At 52.1% G+C, this 14,808-nt stretch overlaps 1 protein-coding gene across 4 annotated transcripts in view; it reads left to right on the top strand.

Annotated features, from left to right (window-relative positions):
* The window catches only part of ITPK1 (inositol-tetrakisphosphate 1-kinase), a 179,495-nt gene that overhangs the window by 53,215 nt on the left and 111,472 nt on the right, over positions 1-14,808 (top strand). The window contains exon 3 of one of the 4 annotated variants that reach the window (XM_030319828.1): positions 8,775-8,971. The exons of the other annotated variants lie outside the window; for them this stretch is intronic. Within the exon in view, the coding sequence (XP_030175688.1) occupies positions 8,930-8,971 (42 nt within the window). The 5' untranslated portion in view covers positions 8,775-8,929. The remainder of the gene's footprint in view (positions 1-8,774; positions 8,972-14,808) is intronic. 4 annotated transcript variants of the gene reach the window in all.

Here is a 14,808-nt window from a genome sequence, read left to right as displayed (position 1 = left end):
GGGCTGCTTCCTCAGGTGCACCCCAAAGCACCCCGTGCAGAGGCCCAGCAGCCTGTGGCGAGGCCTGGTCCTCCGCATACCCTCTCCTGGCAGCCCGCCATGCCTCTCCTTGTCCATCTGGCTGACACTTATTAATCTGTCTGAACGAGCTCCCGGCCGCCAGCTCCTTAAGCCTTCCTGGATACCCTAGGCCGAGAGAGCCCCTCCCTCTTGTGGGCCCCAACATACCCTGTGCGCCCCACCTCCCAGACACAGAAGCTTCCATTGCATGATGTAATCACGGACTGTGGGGGCTTTTCCCACTTCTCCGGAGCCTCTGTAGGGCCGTGGACCATGCCTTGTTTTTCTGGAGACGGTGCAGGCCTAGCATTCTGGCTCATAGATGCACCTTATCAAGAACTCTTTGGAAATCAATGGAAACTAATTAAATATTACAGAAATACATGAATTGGCAAAGTTCCCCATCATCTTATTCTCTAGAGGTAATCACTACGAACCTCTCCATTGGTTTTCTCTGGCTATAGTAGCATACCTTTTTTTATTCTTTTGGTTCCTTAAAACCTACTTAAAACCCTTTTTTTAAAAATTTTTTTTTTTTTTTCAACGTTTATTTATTTTTGGGACAGAGAGAGACAGAGCATGAACGGGGGAGGGGCAGAGAGAGAGGGAGACACAGAATCAGAAACAGGCTCCAGGCTCCGAGCCATCAGCCCAGAGCCTGACGCGGGGCTCGAACTCACGGACCGCGAGATCGTGACCTGGCTGAAGTCGGACGCTTAACCGACTGCGCCACCCAGGCGCCCCAAAACCCTTTTTTTAAAAAAAAAATAATTTATTGTCAAATTGGCTTCCATACAACACCCAGTGCTCAGCCCAACAAGTGCTCTTCTCAATGCCCATCATCCACTTTCCCCCCCACCCACCCCCCCATCCACCCTCAGTTTGTTCTCTGTATTTAAGAGTCTCTTATGTTTTGCCTTTAAAAACCTTTTAATGAGTGTGTAATGTGATGGTTCTGACTGACAGTGCCTTTGAACCGACGAAATACGGTAATAGCATACTTGTATATTGTGGAAGTTTCTTAATCTGTGCCTGCTAATGTGTAAAGGCAGGGCCCGGCTGAGAGATCTTGGCATGTCTTTTTCAACAACAGGTTGATGTGTCATGTGGCACCGTTTTGAAAGGTCAGAAAGTACACATGAGTTGGAGAATCTTCCTCGTTCTTACAAAGTGCTAACTTAGGAGATAATTTGCCATTTTAGCTACTCAAAGAAGAACGAGCTTTCATGAATTTGATAGTCTAGGAGATTCCTCCCTTTTAGCGTTCTGTATGCTTGACACTCTCTCGCTTTCCCCAAAGGAAAGTTTAGTAACACAGAAGAAGTAAATCGAGGCGAGGAACAGAGGAGATGTAATATTGGCTGTCGGGCCTGGTGCTGTGAGGAGACACTAGAGTGGTGCTGAGCTTCCTGGTAGCCAGTGCGTGCAGAGAAATGAGATTAGAACTCTTAAGTCGTCAGGAGAGAGAGAGAGTAAAATCTATGGAGAGGCTTGAACCATCCTTCCTAAACTGTTGAAGAACATAGCGTCACAAATAGGACATTGTTGTCTTGATGTGGATGAAAACAGAAAATCGTAAGACAAGCAGAAATGTGTGGCCTGAGCACATTCTCCATGACTCTCTCATGCCAAGGATACTGTGTTTTGGGGGGATCTCTGCCTGGCCGGCTTTCATCCTCCAAACACCCCTCCACCTGCAGCTTCACTGTGGAGCCGTCAGGATTGATATTCGGCTGCCAGTAGCAGATTGGGAATAACAGTGGCTTAAATAAAATCTTACATTTATTTCTCTCTATGCCAAAGAAGCCGGATGCAGGCTAACCTGGGGCTGGTGCAGGGGGTCCATAAAGTTTTAAAGAACCCCCTTTTCTCTGTTTGTGCCGCACTATCTTCTAGGCCCAAGCTCACCTCCTTGTAAAAGTGGCTGCTGAGGCTCCAGCCGTTGTGTATACATCCCAGGTCATGGGAAAGCAGTATGGGAGTAGGGCATCCCTGCCACACACCTGAATCTATTCTCATTAGGTGATCTCCTTAGAGATCCCGTGTTATACTGCTGCCCATGCTGGCCTTGGTCAGAGTCGAACGTTCTAATACCTGGAGGCCAGCAGGGTGGGAAGTGCCGTCTTTCTGCTGGGCATGCTGTCACCTCACAGGAGCTTGGGGTTTTGTTACTGAAGAAGAGGAGAATCAGGAATGGGTGTTGGGCTGCAGCTAGCCGTGCCCAGTGCCCTTAGGCCCAGTGACCCTCAGTTTCCTCATTTACAAAATGGCAGTAATAATGGAGCCAGCCTCAGAGTTGGGACATGCACGTGATACGGCCGAGGAGCAGCCCAGAGCCTGGCACACGGCACGTTCTCAGAAGGAGCTGCTCCTTTTTATTCGCTGGTGCCACCATTGTTGATGTCATCCTTAGGGGCCCATGGAAATCAGTAGGAGTCTAAATGAGGTGTATTATTGAGGGATTGGATGGGTAGATGAGCCAAAATAAAAGGACCCTTGTTGTTTGATTTGTGGTCACAAGTAAAGAAGCTGGAAACGTTATCGTGTAAGTTATATCCATCTGGTTTGCTTAGGGAGGGGCCGACAGGGGTAATGTTCCTGCTGTGGGCCAGCAGGGTCCCAGCTCAGGGTGTTCCCTCCTGATGGTGGAAGCCCGAGGCCTTCTCCTCGATGCGGGGGCGAGTGCAGCCTGCTTTGTGGTGCCCCCCAGGATCAGAGAAGAGTCTGCCCTGGCTGGGGTGCGTTCGAGGGCATAGGCTGATATATTTACTTCCTCCCTCTGCATCTCCAGTTCCAGCCACGGTGGGGTAAAGGCATCATCATCTCTGAGAGTATGACTTCCCCACCCTGGACACATAAGACCCCCGCCCCCCGTACTGGCTGGGGGCAGGTCCTGGGAGTCCTGTGCGCAGCTGAGATTTCACTGCTTTTCCCCAAATTTTGCAAATCCAGAACCATAACTTGGCTTTCTCCTCTTTCTTTCTTTTTCTTTCTTTCTTTCTTTCTTCTTTCTTTCTTTCTTTCTTTCTTTCTTTCTTTCTTCTTCTTTCTTCTTTCTTTCTTCTCTTTCTCTTTCTCCTTCCTTCCTTCCTTCCTTCCTTCCTTCCTTCCTTTCTTCTTTTCTTTCTTTTCTTTTTTCTTTTCTTTTCTTTTCTTTTCTTTCTTTCTCTGCCCTTCCCTTCTTTTCTTTTCTTTCTTTTCTTTTTCTTTTCTTTCTTTTCTTTTCTTTTCTTTTCTTTTCTTTTCTTTTCTTTCTTTTCTTTTGTCTTTCTCCCGTTCAGCCACCCCTGCCTGGAGAACTCCCCCAGGAAGCACCGCAGCCCCATCCTACCCCTGAGTTCTCTGATGTCCTATACAAGTGGCTGGCAGGGTAGCCCTTTCAGGGACCTGGTTGTTCTGGGTCCCTTGTTCCCTGTCTGCACAGGGCAGGACTGTCGGTATTACTCTCTCTGAACTTTCTATGATGGCCTTAGAGCAACCACCCTATAAGGAGATCCTGGCTCGCACTGTGTCTGCGACTTGGCGGTGCAGCAGGGCACGGTCATCGCTCGCAGAAGTCACTTGGGAGGCGCTCCGGGGTTAGGTGGGGGTTGGGTGGTGTTTGATCAGGGGTCCTGGGGGAACATGTAGGGCGGGGCTCCCAGACATCCAGGCAGTAATCACCTAGTAAGATCGCTTCGGAGGTCTGAGATGCCCTCAGAATAATTTCAAAATGCTTTGGTGTCTTTCCAGCCCGGATAGCAACAGTGACAGCTCCCGTTTGTGCCTTGCTTGCCGGGTGCCACTGTTAGTGTCCCCGCTTGCCAAGTGAGAGTGCTGAGGTTCAGATACCTGGAGTGCCTTTGCCTTGCGCCATCCAGCAAGTGAGCAGCAGAGTGGGACTGGACTCCATGGGTGGGTGACGTCAAAGCCAATGCCTTCAGGCTGCCTGTCTGGACTGAGTCTGCTGATGTGCAGCCCTGGGAAGTGGCAAAACCCCTCGGAGGCCCACCTCCCAGATAGCGACAAGACGGACGAATGAGATAGGGCAGGGTTAGGTGAGCAGGCCCTCCTTAGGGGGTGCATGAGTACCTGAAGTCAGGGATGGGGTGTAGGGTGGTATGTAGGGTTGTGGGGTAGTAAGGACCTCTCAGCAGCTCACTGGTTTTCTTGTTCCTGAAATGACTTGAGGGGTCTTATAAAGCCCACCCCCTGTCTAATTGGGCAGAAGTTTGGCCTCGACACTGAGCCTTTCTCATCCTTGGTAGGTGGGGGCCCGGGGTGGGGGGTCTCTGGGCAGGACGAGTGTGGGTTTCCTGGTGTGGAGAGGCAGCCCCTGCCTGGATGATATTTTTGCTGCAGGCCCTGCCAAGTGGAAATAAGTTATTTACAGTGTTTTGACAGGATCATCAAAAGCCTGGATAGGAAAGGATGCCTTTGGGACTGAGCTAATGGCCTAGGAGTGTGGCCTGGGGGGAGGGGAGCCTGGCATGGGAGAGAGAAGAGAGACACTTAGTGGGGGCTAGGGGCATGCTTGATTGAGCTTCGTAAATGTGAAGGTCTCCCCTCCCCTAAGCCGAGGGCCTGATAAAGTTGTGTGCTGATTGGCTATTCTGGGCTGACCATTTTGGGCACACATGTTCATTAGACCTGGGTGTCCCCAAGCCAGCTCTGGGCCTCAGCCTCCTAATTTTGCTGTGTGAAGCCTTGGTGCTGTCATTTGTCTAATGGGGACAAGGGCCTCTGCCCAGCCAGCGTGTCCTGGGGAGAAGGGGAAACAAAGACAAAACAGGAGTCTTTGATCCTCCAGAAGGGGTTTGAAAGGGGTTTGAAAATGTGTTTCAAGGGGCACTTGGGTGGCTCAGTCATTTAAGCATCCAACTTCAGCTCAGGTCACGATCTCATGGTTCTCAGAGCCCCACATCAGGCTCTGTGCTGACAGCTCATAGCCTGGAGACTGCTTTGGATTCTGTGTCCCCCCTCCTCCCCCCACCCCTCCCCCACTTGTGCTGGCACGAGCTCTCGCTCTCTCTCGCTCGCTCTCTCGCAAAAATAAATAAATAAGCATTAAAATAAAAAAGAGAGAAAACGTCTTTCAAGAAGGTCCAGAAGCCCCTCCGGGGTAGCTGGTAGTCCAGAGATAACCAGCAGTCAGGCTTCAGGAACGCCCTTGAGTTTTTTCTCTGCATGTAGGAATGGAAGACGTATTTATATACTTTAAACAAAATTGTTATCCTTTTGTAATCTGCTCCCCACAAACACGCTTAGCGTATTGTTAGTGTTTCCCCTTTTGTTAAATGTTCGATTTAGGCTTGTGTTCTTAGTCGCCACATAATCTATCCTCTCTGTAACCAGAGTTACTGCGTTCCCTCCGTGGATGTTGGTGGGGGTTCTGGCTTGTCGCTGTGATGCTGCTGTCATGACCATCTGGTTCTGATAGCATTCGGGCAAGTCTGTGATTATTTCTTGGGCTATATAAGTAATAAGTCGTATTTATTGTTTTTGCAGTTTATAAAAGGAGTATGTACTTCTTGGCGGAAAAACCCTGAACATTATAGAGAATTGAGGAAAGACACCATTGTTTTAGAGTTTGCCCTTCTGGATTTTTGAATGCACCCAGATCTTAGGCAGAGTCTGTTTCTCTCCCTTTTACCTTCTATCTCCCCCTGTTCTTTTTCATCCACGCCCCAGACCCTCCTCTCTGCCCATTGTGGCTTTGGGCCTGGGCCAGGCTGCAGCCCTGCCCCTGGGCATTTTGCCTGACCCAGGGAAAGGGACAGAGAGTGTGTGCTGGTGGGGAGGTGGCTGGTCCCTGGGTAGTCCCCAGTCCTGCTTCTTTCCAGCACAGCAGGCTGCTCCCCACGCCTGGCCTGTCTGCACTGTGGTCCTACCCACCCCCTCCCCCTCCCCCCTTCCCCCTCCCCCCTCCCCCCTCCCTCCCTCCGCCCCCCCACTCCCTGCTGGCAGGGGCTTTTCTCTGGTTTACATGTATATGCAGGTTGCTAGCCTAGGGGAAATTCTGACCGGACCAGGTAAGTGAGCTGGGGGAGCTACCACCCCTGCTAACTCCCCCTCCCCCTGAGCAAGCATTGTGCCCCAGGGACCAGCCTTTACCACACAATTGTTGGTGGCCATGGGCTAGCTCTTTAGCCCTGGGCCTCAGCCTCCTTGCCTAGAGGGGGTTGTCAATCACCTACCCCCTAAGGTTGAGGAGACTAATTGAGATAGAGTGTCAGAGCACTTACTACAAAGCCTGGCCCAAAATCTATGTTCAGTGATCCGTGACCAGCTGCCAGTTTGTATTCAGGGAACTGAGGACTGGGAAAGGAGCTTTTGAAAAGGAATATCAAACACCACTTGCGTGCCTGCTTCCCTCTGGGCTGGGGGAGTTGGATGTAGCCGTGAGTTAATCTACTGCTTCCCTGATGGGGTGGGTCCAGCCCAGACTTGGGAGGAGAATTTCCAGTGTGGATATGGGTCACCGGCCCCCAGTGAATTCTGACCACATGGCTTTGAGCTAATTCCTGGTCTTTGCTGAGCCTGGGTCCACATCTTTCTTGGACAGTTTTACTTTATCAGACAGACTGTCTCTGTGAGGTGGGATCTCTTTATTATTCAGATGAAGAAACTGAGGCTCAGATATGTCACTTGCTTAAGGATGAATCTGAGGTCACGGAGCCAGCAAGGACCGACTGCTGTGGTCTTTGAACCCAGGCGGGCTTGATCCCAATGGCCTGGGCTCTCTCTGTTCCAGTCACCCTCCCCTACCCCAGCCCTCGTGCTAATCTGACCTCGCTGGTTTCCCGTAAAAACCTGTTGTGCCCTTCCTGAATTTTCCAAGGCTGCCGTGAACCCAGCCCTCAATATCTTTTTTTTTTTTTAAATGTTTATTCATTTTTGAGAGAGTGTGATTGGGGGAGGGACAGAGAGAGGGGGGGGACAGAGGATCCAAAGTGGGCTCTGTGCTCGAACTCACGAACCGTGAGATTATGATCTGAGCCGAAGTTGGACACTGAACCAACTGAGCCACCCAGGCGCCTCTGCAGCCCTCAGTATCTTGCGTGGGCCTTTGCAACAGAGCTGGGCCACTCCCATTCCTGAGCTCTGTCCACTGTCCCCCATGCTGATGCTCACCTGTTCTAGCCTTCAACTGCTCAACCTGCCCTCACTGCAGGTGAGAAGGTTCACACCCTGTCTACTCTGAACAGCGGTTTTATACTCCTCTTTCTGACTCATTTGTTCCCATTGTTCTGATCCTAATACTGTTCGAGGACTTGGACCCGTCCCTGCTGAACCTCCTCTACGTGGCTCTGGTGATGTGACTTTAATGTGGGGACTACATGCAGAGGCGTGGGCAGGGTGAAGGGACCAGAGTGGGCTGGAGAGGCTCCAGGAGCCTAGCTGTGGGAACTGTTACCGTTCCCAGGGCCGGCGAGGCAGCCGTAGTTGTGCTGGGCTGAAGCCCCCACCCAAGGCATGTTGTTGAAGCGGGGAGAGGAGGGATAAATACCCCAGCCTCACTTTCTCCCTGCCCTCTGATCTTCTGGTACCTTCTGTTGGGCAGATGTAGCTGGAAGTCCAGAGGTCCTCAGAGGTAAGCCTCCAGGAATGGAGCAAGGTGGAGGGTGGGGGGGGAGGCGGTCAACAAGGAGTGACCCGCACCCCTCTCTCCCCTGCTTTGTGATTCGGTGGACCCCAGGGCAGAGCAGCATTGTGTCCTGTGGCCCAGAGGTGCCATCCCTGGGCTCTTGGGAGGGCGACTCAGGGTCCTCTGTCCCTAGGCTCTGGCATGACCCCCCAGCTCTGACTTTCCTGTCTGACCCTCCCAGATGTCCCTGTGGCTGTTATCCTACAGGCCCATTTTGTGATTGTGATTGAGAGTTGACACTTGCAGGACTAAGGCCTGGGGCTGGTCCCTTGATTCTTTGCATCACAGGGTGCTTGCTTGGGCCCCTGCCAGTCGGCCCTCTGTTGTCCTCTGGGAACACCGACATAACCCAGTCTCCCAGGGTTCAGCCACCTTGGTGCCCGTGCCTGGGAGGCAGACAACCCCAGGGCTGCATCAGAAGAGCAGGAGAAGGGCAGGCCCTTGCCTTGACCTGGGAGCTGGGGAGCTCTCCTGTCAGCACAGCATGCCCAGAGCTGGTGGGTCTTCCCCCACCCACCTGTTTGTGGCCTCTTGAGATGATCAGTCTATGGCTGAACTGGAAACTCGGGTCGCGGAGCCAGCAAGCCTGGAGAGAGTGACCAGGAGAGCACTTGCAGGTGCTTCCGAGATGTATGATGCTTGTGGGAAGAAAGGACGTTATTAGGTCAAGGTGGCTGGCTCTGGGGGTCCCTGGCCCAGGCAGCAGGAGCTCCAGGCTCGCTGTCTGCCTGTCGTGCAGCTGGGCTGGGTTCTGGTTCCTTCTCTGTGAAACAGGCTAATGCCCCTGATGGGATCTCTGGCGTTTTATCTCACTCTCCCCTCTTGTGAATCTCCGAAATCTTCAGAAAGCAGGGGTAGGAAGCCTCCCCCATGCTCTCTCCATCTCTGTCTGCTTATTTCTTAGTCTTTCATCTTGAAGACAGCCTGGTGGAGTTGCCTCAGGGATCTGAGCCTGCCTGCCCCCTGGGTGAATTTGTTGATCTGTTTGAAGCAATCCCCTTTGATGCTATTTAAGTAGGACAGATTTCTAGAGAATACAGCCAACTCCCCACATCAGACTCACTTGGGTGCAATTCGTGTGTTGTAGGCAAATGCACATGTGGCTGCCTGTGTGTGCACCGTGTTTTTGGAGTTGGGCTGGCCTGAGTTTGCATCCTGTCTCTGACCTTGACCAGTTCTGTGTGACCTTGAGCAAGTCGCTGTGCTGCAGGCTCTTCGTTGATTTCAAGGCTCATCCTCATTATGGTGTTATTCCTACTTGCCCCAGTGTCTCACAGGCAGCAGGTGGGTCAACGCAGGTGCTTTATAAACTGTAAAGTGCTCTCTGAGGTCAGCAGATGTGAGGACGTGCTCTCCACAGCAGCACCAGCTTTGGAGTCTCAGGGAGCATTCCTGGCAAGGCCCAGTTTTTAGTCTCGAAACATCATGCTCAAAAAATGCTCGCATGCGGTTTATTTAACTTTAAGTGGGGCAAATTCTGAAATGGGTTGTTTATTGTCCAAGCTGAATTTTTAATTTCTCATAAATTCCCCACAAATTGCTGTAGTACATCTATATTTATTGAATCTGTCAGGGTTGTTTATGGCACAGAGGCCTGGGCTCCTGTGTTTGCGGTTGTTGCCGTGGTGACGCTGGGGTCTGAGGCTCTAGAGGAGAGGCCCAGTTCTGAAGCAGCATGGAAGGTTCTGGAACAGGCTGGCCGTGTGAAGTAGAGCAGTGGCTGCCACACTGAGGGCCAGCCTTGGGTCAGGCGAGGTGTTTAAGACTCTGCATTCCATTCCACCTTTACTTATCTCCATTGGTCCCTCTTCCCTTGGGGTGCGGGGGTGGGGGATATACGGCTTCAGTCTCCATTTCTGTGCCACACCCTTGCTACCCCAACTGTGTCTGGCAACCAGTGGCAGCTGCACCACAGGGAGATGTACACATTCCCCCAGTTCTGCTGGGTCGGGGTCTGCAGTTCAATAAGATGTCAGGTGCCTTCTTGCCTGTGCCTGGCCCATTGTCATCAGGTGACCTCTCTGCGACACCCCCAGGGTTCCATTACCCTTAGGACAGAGCCCAGAGGTCTTGGCCTGGCAGTTCTCTGTCCCCGCCACCGTCCTACCCCATGATCTTTCTAATTCATCTCCCTCATTTCCTTCTGTCCTGCCAGGAGTGGACATTTCCCCTCAACCCCTCCATATCCAGCCCAGCCCTCTGTCTCGCACACGTCAGTCTCTGCCTGTGCTGCCCGCCCCAGCCTTATGTCTCTGGGGAATAACAGGCATCCCAGAAGAGGCAGGCCCTGAGACCTCCATCTTTCTGTGAGGCCCTCTCTGCTTTGCCTGGACCGGGTCAGGGCCAGCTTTGCTCCAGCTCCCCCGCGCCCAAAGGCCTCACCTGCCCCAGCCTTATGGGGCTGTTTGACCCACTTCCCCAGCTCACTCCTCTGACCTTGAGCTTGCTGGTGCTCTGACTGCTGTCTGCCTGTCTCCTGGGGGCGTGGCCTGCAGCCTGCACTCAAGAATGCCACTCCAGTCAGCCGGCTTTCACAGAGCCAAGACTTGAGCCTGGACTTTTCCCAGGAGCCTTTACGTTCCATCCTGGGGAAGGGACTCTGTGCAGCAGCAATGGTGGGGATTGGTGGGGGGCCCAGTCTTTGCTCAAGGCCTAATTGTAAGCTATGGCTAGAGACTGGAAGAGGGTGTGAGGGGGTCTTCCTGGACTTTGGGAAGGCACCCACAGGAGGAGGGGACCAAGGGGACAGCTGAGAGGTCCCCTTAGCTCCTCTGTGCAGGGGAGAATGCAGAAGCTCAGTTGCCCTACAGGTGTTTTTCCAGCACCTGCTCTGGGCTGGGCAGAGTCAGGGCTCAGGGGGCCCTGTGGTGCCCAGACCTGCTCTCAACGCGCACCCACATCTAGAAGGATGAGAGACCAAACACAGGCAAATGAGGATGTGAAGTGAGGATGATGGTCGACATGGATAGGAAAGGAAATGAAGCAGGGCAAGGGGCTGGAGGTTGATAGGAGTTTTGGAACATGCTTTCCTTAAAGCTGAGCATGTGCTGCCTTTGGACTCGGCCATTGCACCCTCGATAGAGTGCTTATGTCCACCAAGAGGCAGACATAGAGTGTTCCAAGCAGCAGTTGGCCTAATAGCCTCAAAGTGGAAACCACCCAAGTGTCCATCAGCTGTAAAATGGGTACGTATAATGTGTTATGTTTGCATGTTGTAATTCTATTAAAAAGCTTTTTTTAAAGTTTTGTTTATTTGCTTTGAGAGAGAGAAAGAGAGAGAGTGAGGTGGGGAGGGGCAGAGAGAGAGAGAGAATCCTAAGCAGACCTCCAGCGTGGAGCCCAATGGCAGGGCTTGAACTCACAAACTGCAAGATTATGACCTGAGCCTAAATCTAGAGTTGAATGCTTAACCAACTGAGCCACCCAGGTGCCCCTTAAAAAACTTTTTTTAACGTTTATTTATTTTGAGAGAGAGAGGTAGAATGTGTGTGTGAGCGAGGGAGGGGCAGAGAGAGGGAGAGAGAGAATCCCAGGCAGGCTCCTCACTGTCAGTTCAGAGCCCGACACGGGGCTCCATCTCAAGAGCTGTGAGATCATGACTGGAGCCAAAATCAAGAGTGAAATGCTTAACCAACTGAGCCACCCAGGCGTCCCGCCTGTGTGGTGTAATTCTATATAGCAGTGAGAATGAGCCAATGGCCGCTCCATGGAAACCATGGATGAGTCCCATAGACATAGTGTTCAGCCAGAGAAGCTGACCCAGAGGAGTGCTTGACGTATGATTCCATTTAATTGAGGTTCTCGAAAAGGCAGAACTGCTCTGTGGGAAAGAAGACAGGTTTGTGGTTACCTTTGATAGGGTAGGTAGGCAGGAACATGACGGATCTGCTGGGTCCTGCAGGGATCTCTTCTCAGTCTTGATCTCGGGTGTCAGTTTGAATATTCAAGCTGCTCGCTCATGATACACGCTTTCTCATTTATCATTCGTTAGACAGTAAAACGCTTATAAAACAAAAGGCAAAAAAAGCCACAGGAGGCAGGGGTGTGCAGTTTTCTGTAATATGTACTCTTGGGTTCTCTCTAGAGCATTGGTTCTCAAGCAGCAGTGCCTGTCAGGACTGAGTGTCCCTCTTCTTGAGGCTCCCCTCTAGGAAAGATGCTCCCCTTGCCACTGACGGTACAGGGTCCAGAGGAGATCGCCCTGGAGGAGATCTTGCCCTTCACGGGCCTGGAGCCTCCCACCAATCGAAGGAATGCAAGTTCTGCGCTCTCCCCACCTCTGGCCCGAAACAGGTGCTCTGTGAACATTTATGGGATGAAGGGTGTTTCTGTCCCAGTGCGTCCAGCCTGTCTTTGGTAACGTAGACATGGAAGGAGAGGATTCCCTCTTTTTTTTTTCAAAAAAATTCTTTAATGTTTATTTATTTTTGAGAGACAGAGAGACAGAGCACGAGTGGGGGAGGGGCAGAGAGAGAGGTAGACACAGAGTCTGAGGCAGGCTCCAGGCTCTGAGCTGTCAGCACAGAGCCCGACACAGGCTCGAACTCACAGACCGAGCCGTGAGATTGTGACCTGAACCAAAGTCGGACACTTAACCGACTGAGCCATCCAGGCGCCCCGAGAGGATTCCCTCTTGTGTTCTGCTCTCTAACTCTGGCTTCCAAGCCAGAGAGGTGGTGTTGGCAGGAGATGAGAACGTTCATTGTCTGGACGCCGTTTTCTGTGGAGCAGACGTGGGGTCCAGTTTGCACCGGCCAGTTGAGGGCAACCTGTGTTTATTGTGTGTTTACTCTGTGCTAGGCACTGTATTCCCATTCCAGTGTCTTAATACCTTCTGTTTCCAGATGAGGAGACAGGTGAAAGCAGACACATGCTGGGGACATGCTCAGGTTCACGTACTAGCTAAGTGGGGACTGTGGTTGACCCCAGGTGGGTAGAGTGATGCTCAGGCCAGCGTTTGCTGCACTGACTACACTAGAGGGGGAGGAGTTAAGGCAGATGCTGGGAAGGAAGAAGTTAAAAGCAGAGTTGGAATGAATGAGTCCTTCCCCACTTCCTTCCCCACTCTGTCTCTCCCTCCTTCAGTCACGAGTATGACTTCTCTCCTTCCGTCATCTTCTTTGACTGCTTCCGACCTGTGTGGTCTTACCTGCTGACTCTGAAGCCTGGCTGTCCTGCCTCCGGTTCCACAGACTACAGGATTACAGTCACCCGGGAACTTCTAGGGCTGTATATTCCCAGCACCCCTACCCCACAGCCTTCCCCCAATCAACAACCCCCACCAGGGGAATGAACCTGACACATCATAGTCACCCAAAGCCCCTAGTTTGCCTTGGGGTTCACTCTTGGTGTTGTCCGTTCCTATGGGCTCTAACAAATGTGTGATGACACGTACCCCTTGTAGTATCGTATCCTGATATCATACACCGTATGGTACTGCCCAGCTTCACTTCCCTAAAAATCCTCTGTGTTTCTCATATTTCTTTTTTTAATACTTAAAACAAACAAACCAACAAACCCCCACCACTGGGGCGTCATCAGGTATCTGGGGTGGGTCCTGAGCATTGGCTTGTGTGAAAGCTCCAGGGTGACTCTGATACACAGCCGGGCGCGGCTCGTTGGATGCCAGCTGTGGTTCTCAAACTTGAGTGTCACCGGAATCCTTGGGAGGGTCTTCAGCTAGGTGGTGGCCTCATGCAAGTCTCTGAACCAGTATGTGTTTCCTGGTGATGTTGATGCTGCTGGTCTGGGGACCCTCATCTTAGAGCCCCTGGCTTTTTTTTTTTTTTAATTTTTTTTTTCTTAACGTTTTATTTATTTTTGAGACAGGGAGAGACAGAGCATGAACAGGGGAGGGTCAGAGAGAGGGAGACACAGAATCTGAAACAGGCTCCAGGCTCTGAGCTGTCAGCACAGAGCCCGATGCGGGGCTCAAACTCACGGACCGCGAGATCATGACCTGAGCCGAAGTCAGCTGCTCAAACGACTGAGTCACCCAGGCTCCCCTAGAGCCCCTGGCTTTAAACGGTGGGGGTGGAAGATGTCCTGGGGCTAGATGTGCCTCATGCAGAAAGCCACTGGAGCTCTTTCTGAGTCTTTTGGGGGCATCTGGGGGTTCTGCCTGGGCGCTTTTCATAGATGCACTGCCTGCTGTCAGACTAAGGACTGAATCTGGGATGGCAGGTAGAGTGCATCTTGTCTGTGCCCGAGCCCGTGCACTTCAGCCACCGGCCCCTTGGGGATCCTGAGTTTGGGGGGAGGGGGGTGGTGCCGGCGGGTATTACACCGAATGCAGGGTGGGCCCGGGGAGCAGAGGGGGTTGGAGGCCAGGTGAGCTTCCAGCTTGCTGAATATCACTCAGGCAGTTTCTGGGGTTTCTTTAGTATTCCCACCGGGACACATGTGCCCCCAAGGGTAAGGGCAACCCAGACCAGCCTCCCTGGATGGGGATGTCCGTCAGGTCTGATATCAAGACATGGAGCCTGTACAGAGCCCAGGATCAGGTATAGAAGACCTTTAGCAGAAACTGGTCTGCTCTGCTCTGCTTGAACTTCTAACAGCCCGATAGTAAAATCATGTAAAATACAGCTAACATTTGGGAATGCTTTATAAAGCACTTGAAAAAAAATCCCTCGTATAAACCCGACAGTCCCATGAGCTGTAGGGATGAGTAATGGTCCTGCCTCTTAGATGTGGAATCTGTAGGGTCACCGAGCTGCTAATTGGCAGAGCTGGGATTTGAGCCCAGATCGCCTTCTGCTGTCTCAGCCCTCCCCTTGCCCCCAGGTGCCCCCCCCCCCCCCCCCCCGCAAAGAGACGAAGGCTCTTCCCAGGCAACCTCTGGCTACAAAAGTGAAGTTGCTGGTGCTTCCAGGGGTGGAATGTGCTAGAATTTCTTAGAACAGAGTTGTTCTTGAAACGGGTGATAATTCTTGCCCTCCTCCCAAAAGGTGTGGAAACGAGCACCCCGTGTCGGTAACAGTGGCAGGGATTGGTGAGTTGCTCAGCTTTCAGATCGGAAGGTTCCTGCTATGTCAGCTGTTAACTTCTCCCACGCTAGAGAGTTGTGAGGCACAGGGGTTTTCAAGCTCATTGGATTCGGGTTAGCAAGGGGATAGCAC

Source organism: Lynx canadensis, chromosome B3, assembly GCF_007474595.2.
Source record: "Lynx canadensis isolate LIC74 chromosome B3, mLynCan4.pri.v2, whole genome shotgun sequence".
Taxonomy (NCBI): domain Eukaryota; kingdom Metazoa; phylum Chordata; class Mammalia; order Carnivora; family Felidae; genus Lynx; species Lynx canadensis.
The sequence above is the reverse complement of the archived record's forward strand: the minus strand, read 5'-3'. Positions and strand labels throughout refer to the sequence as shown.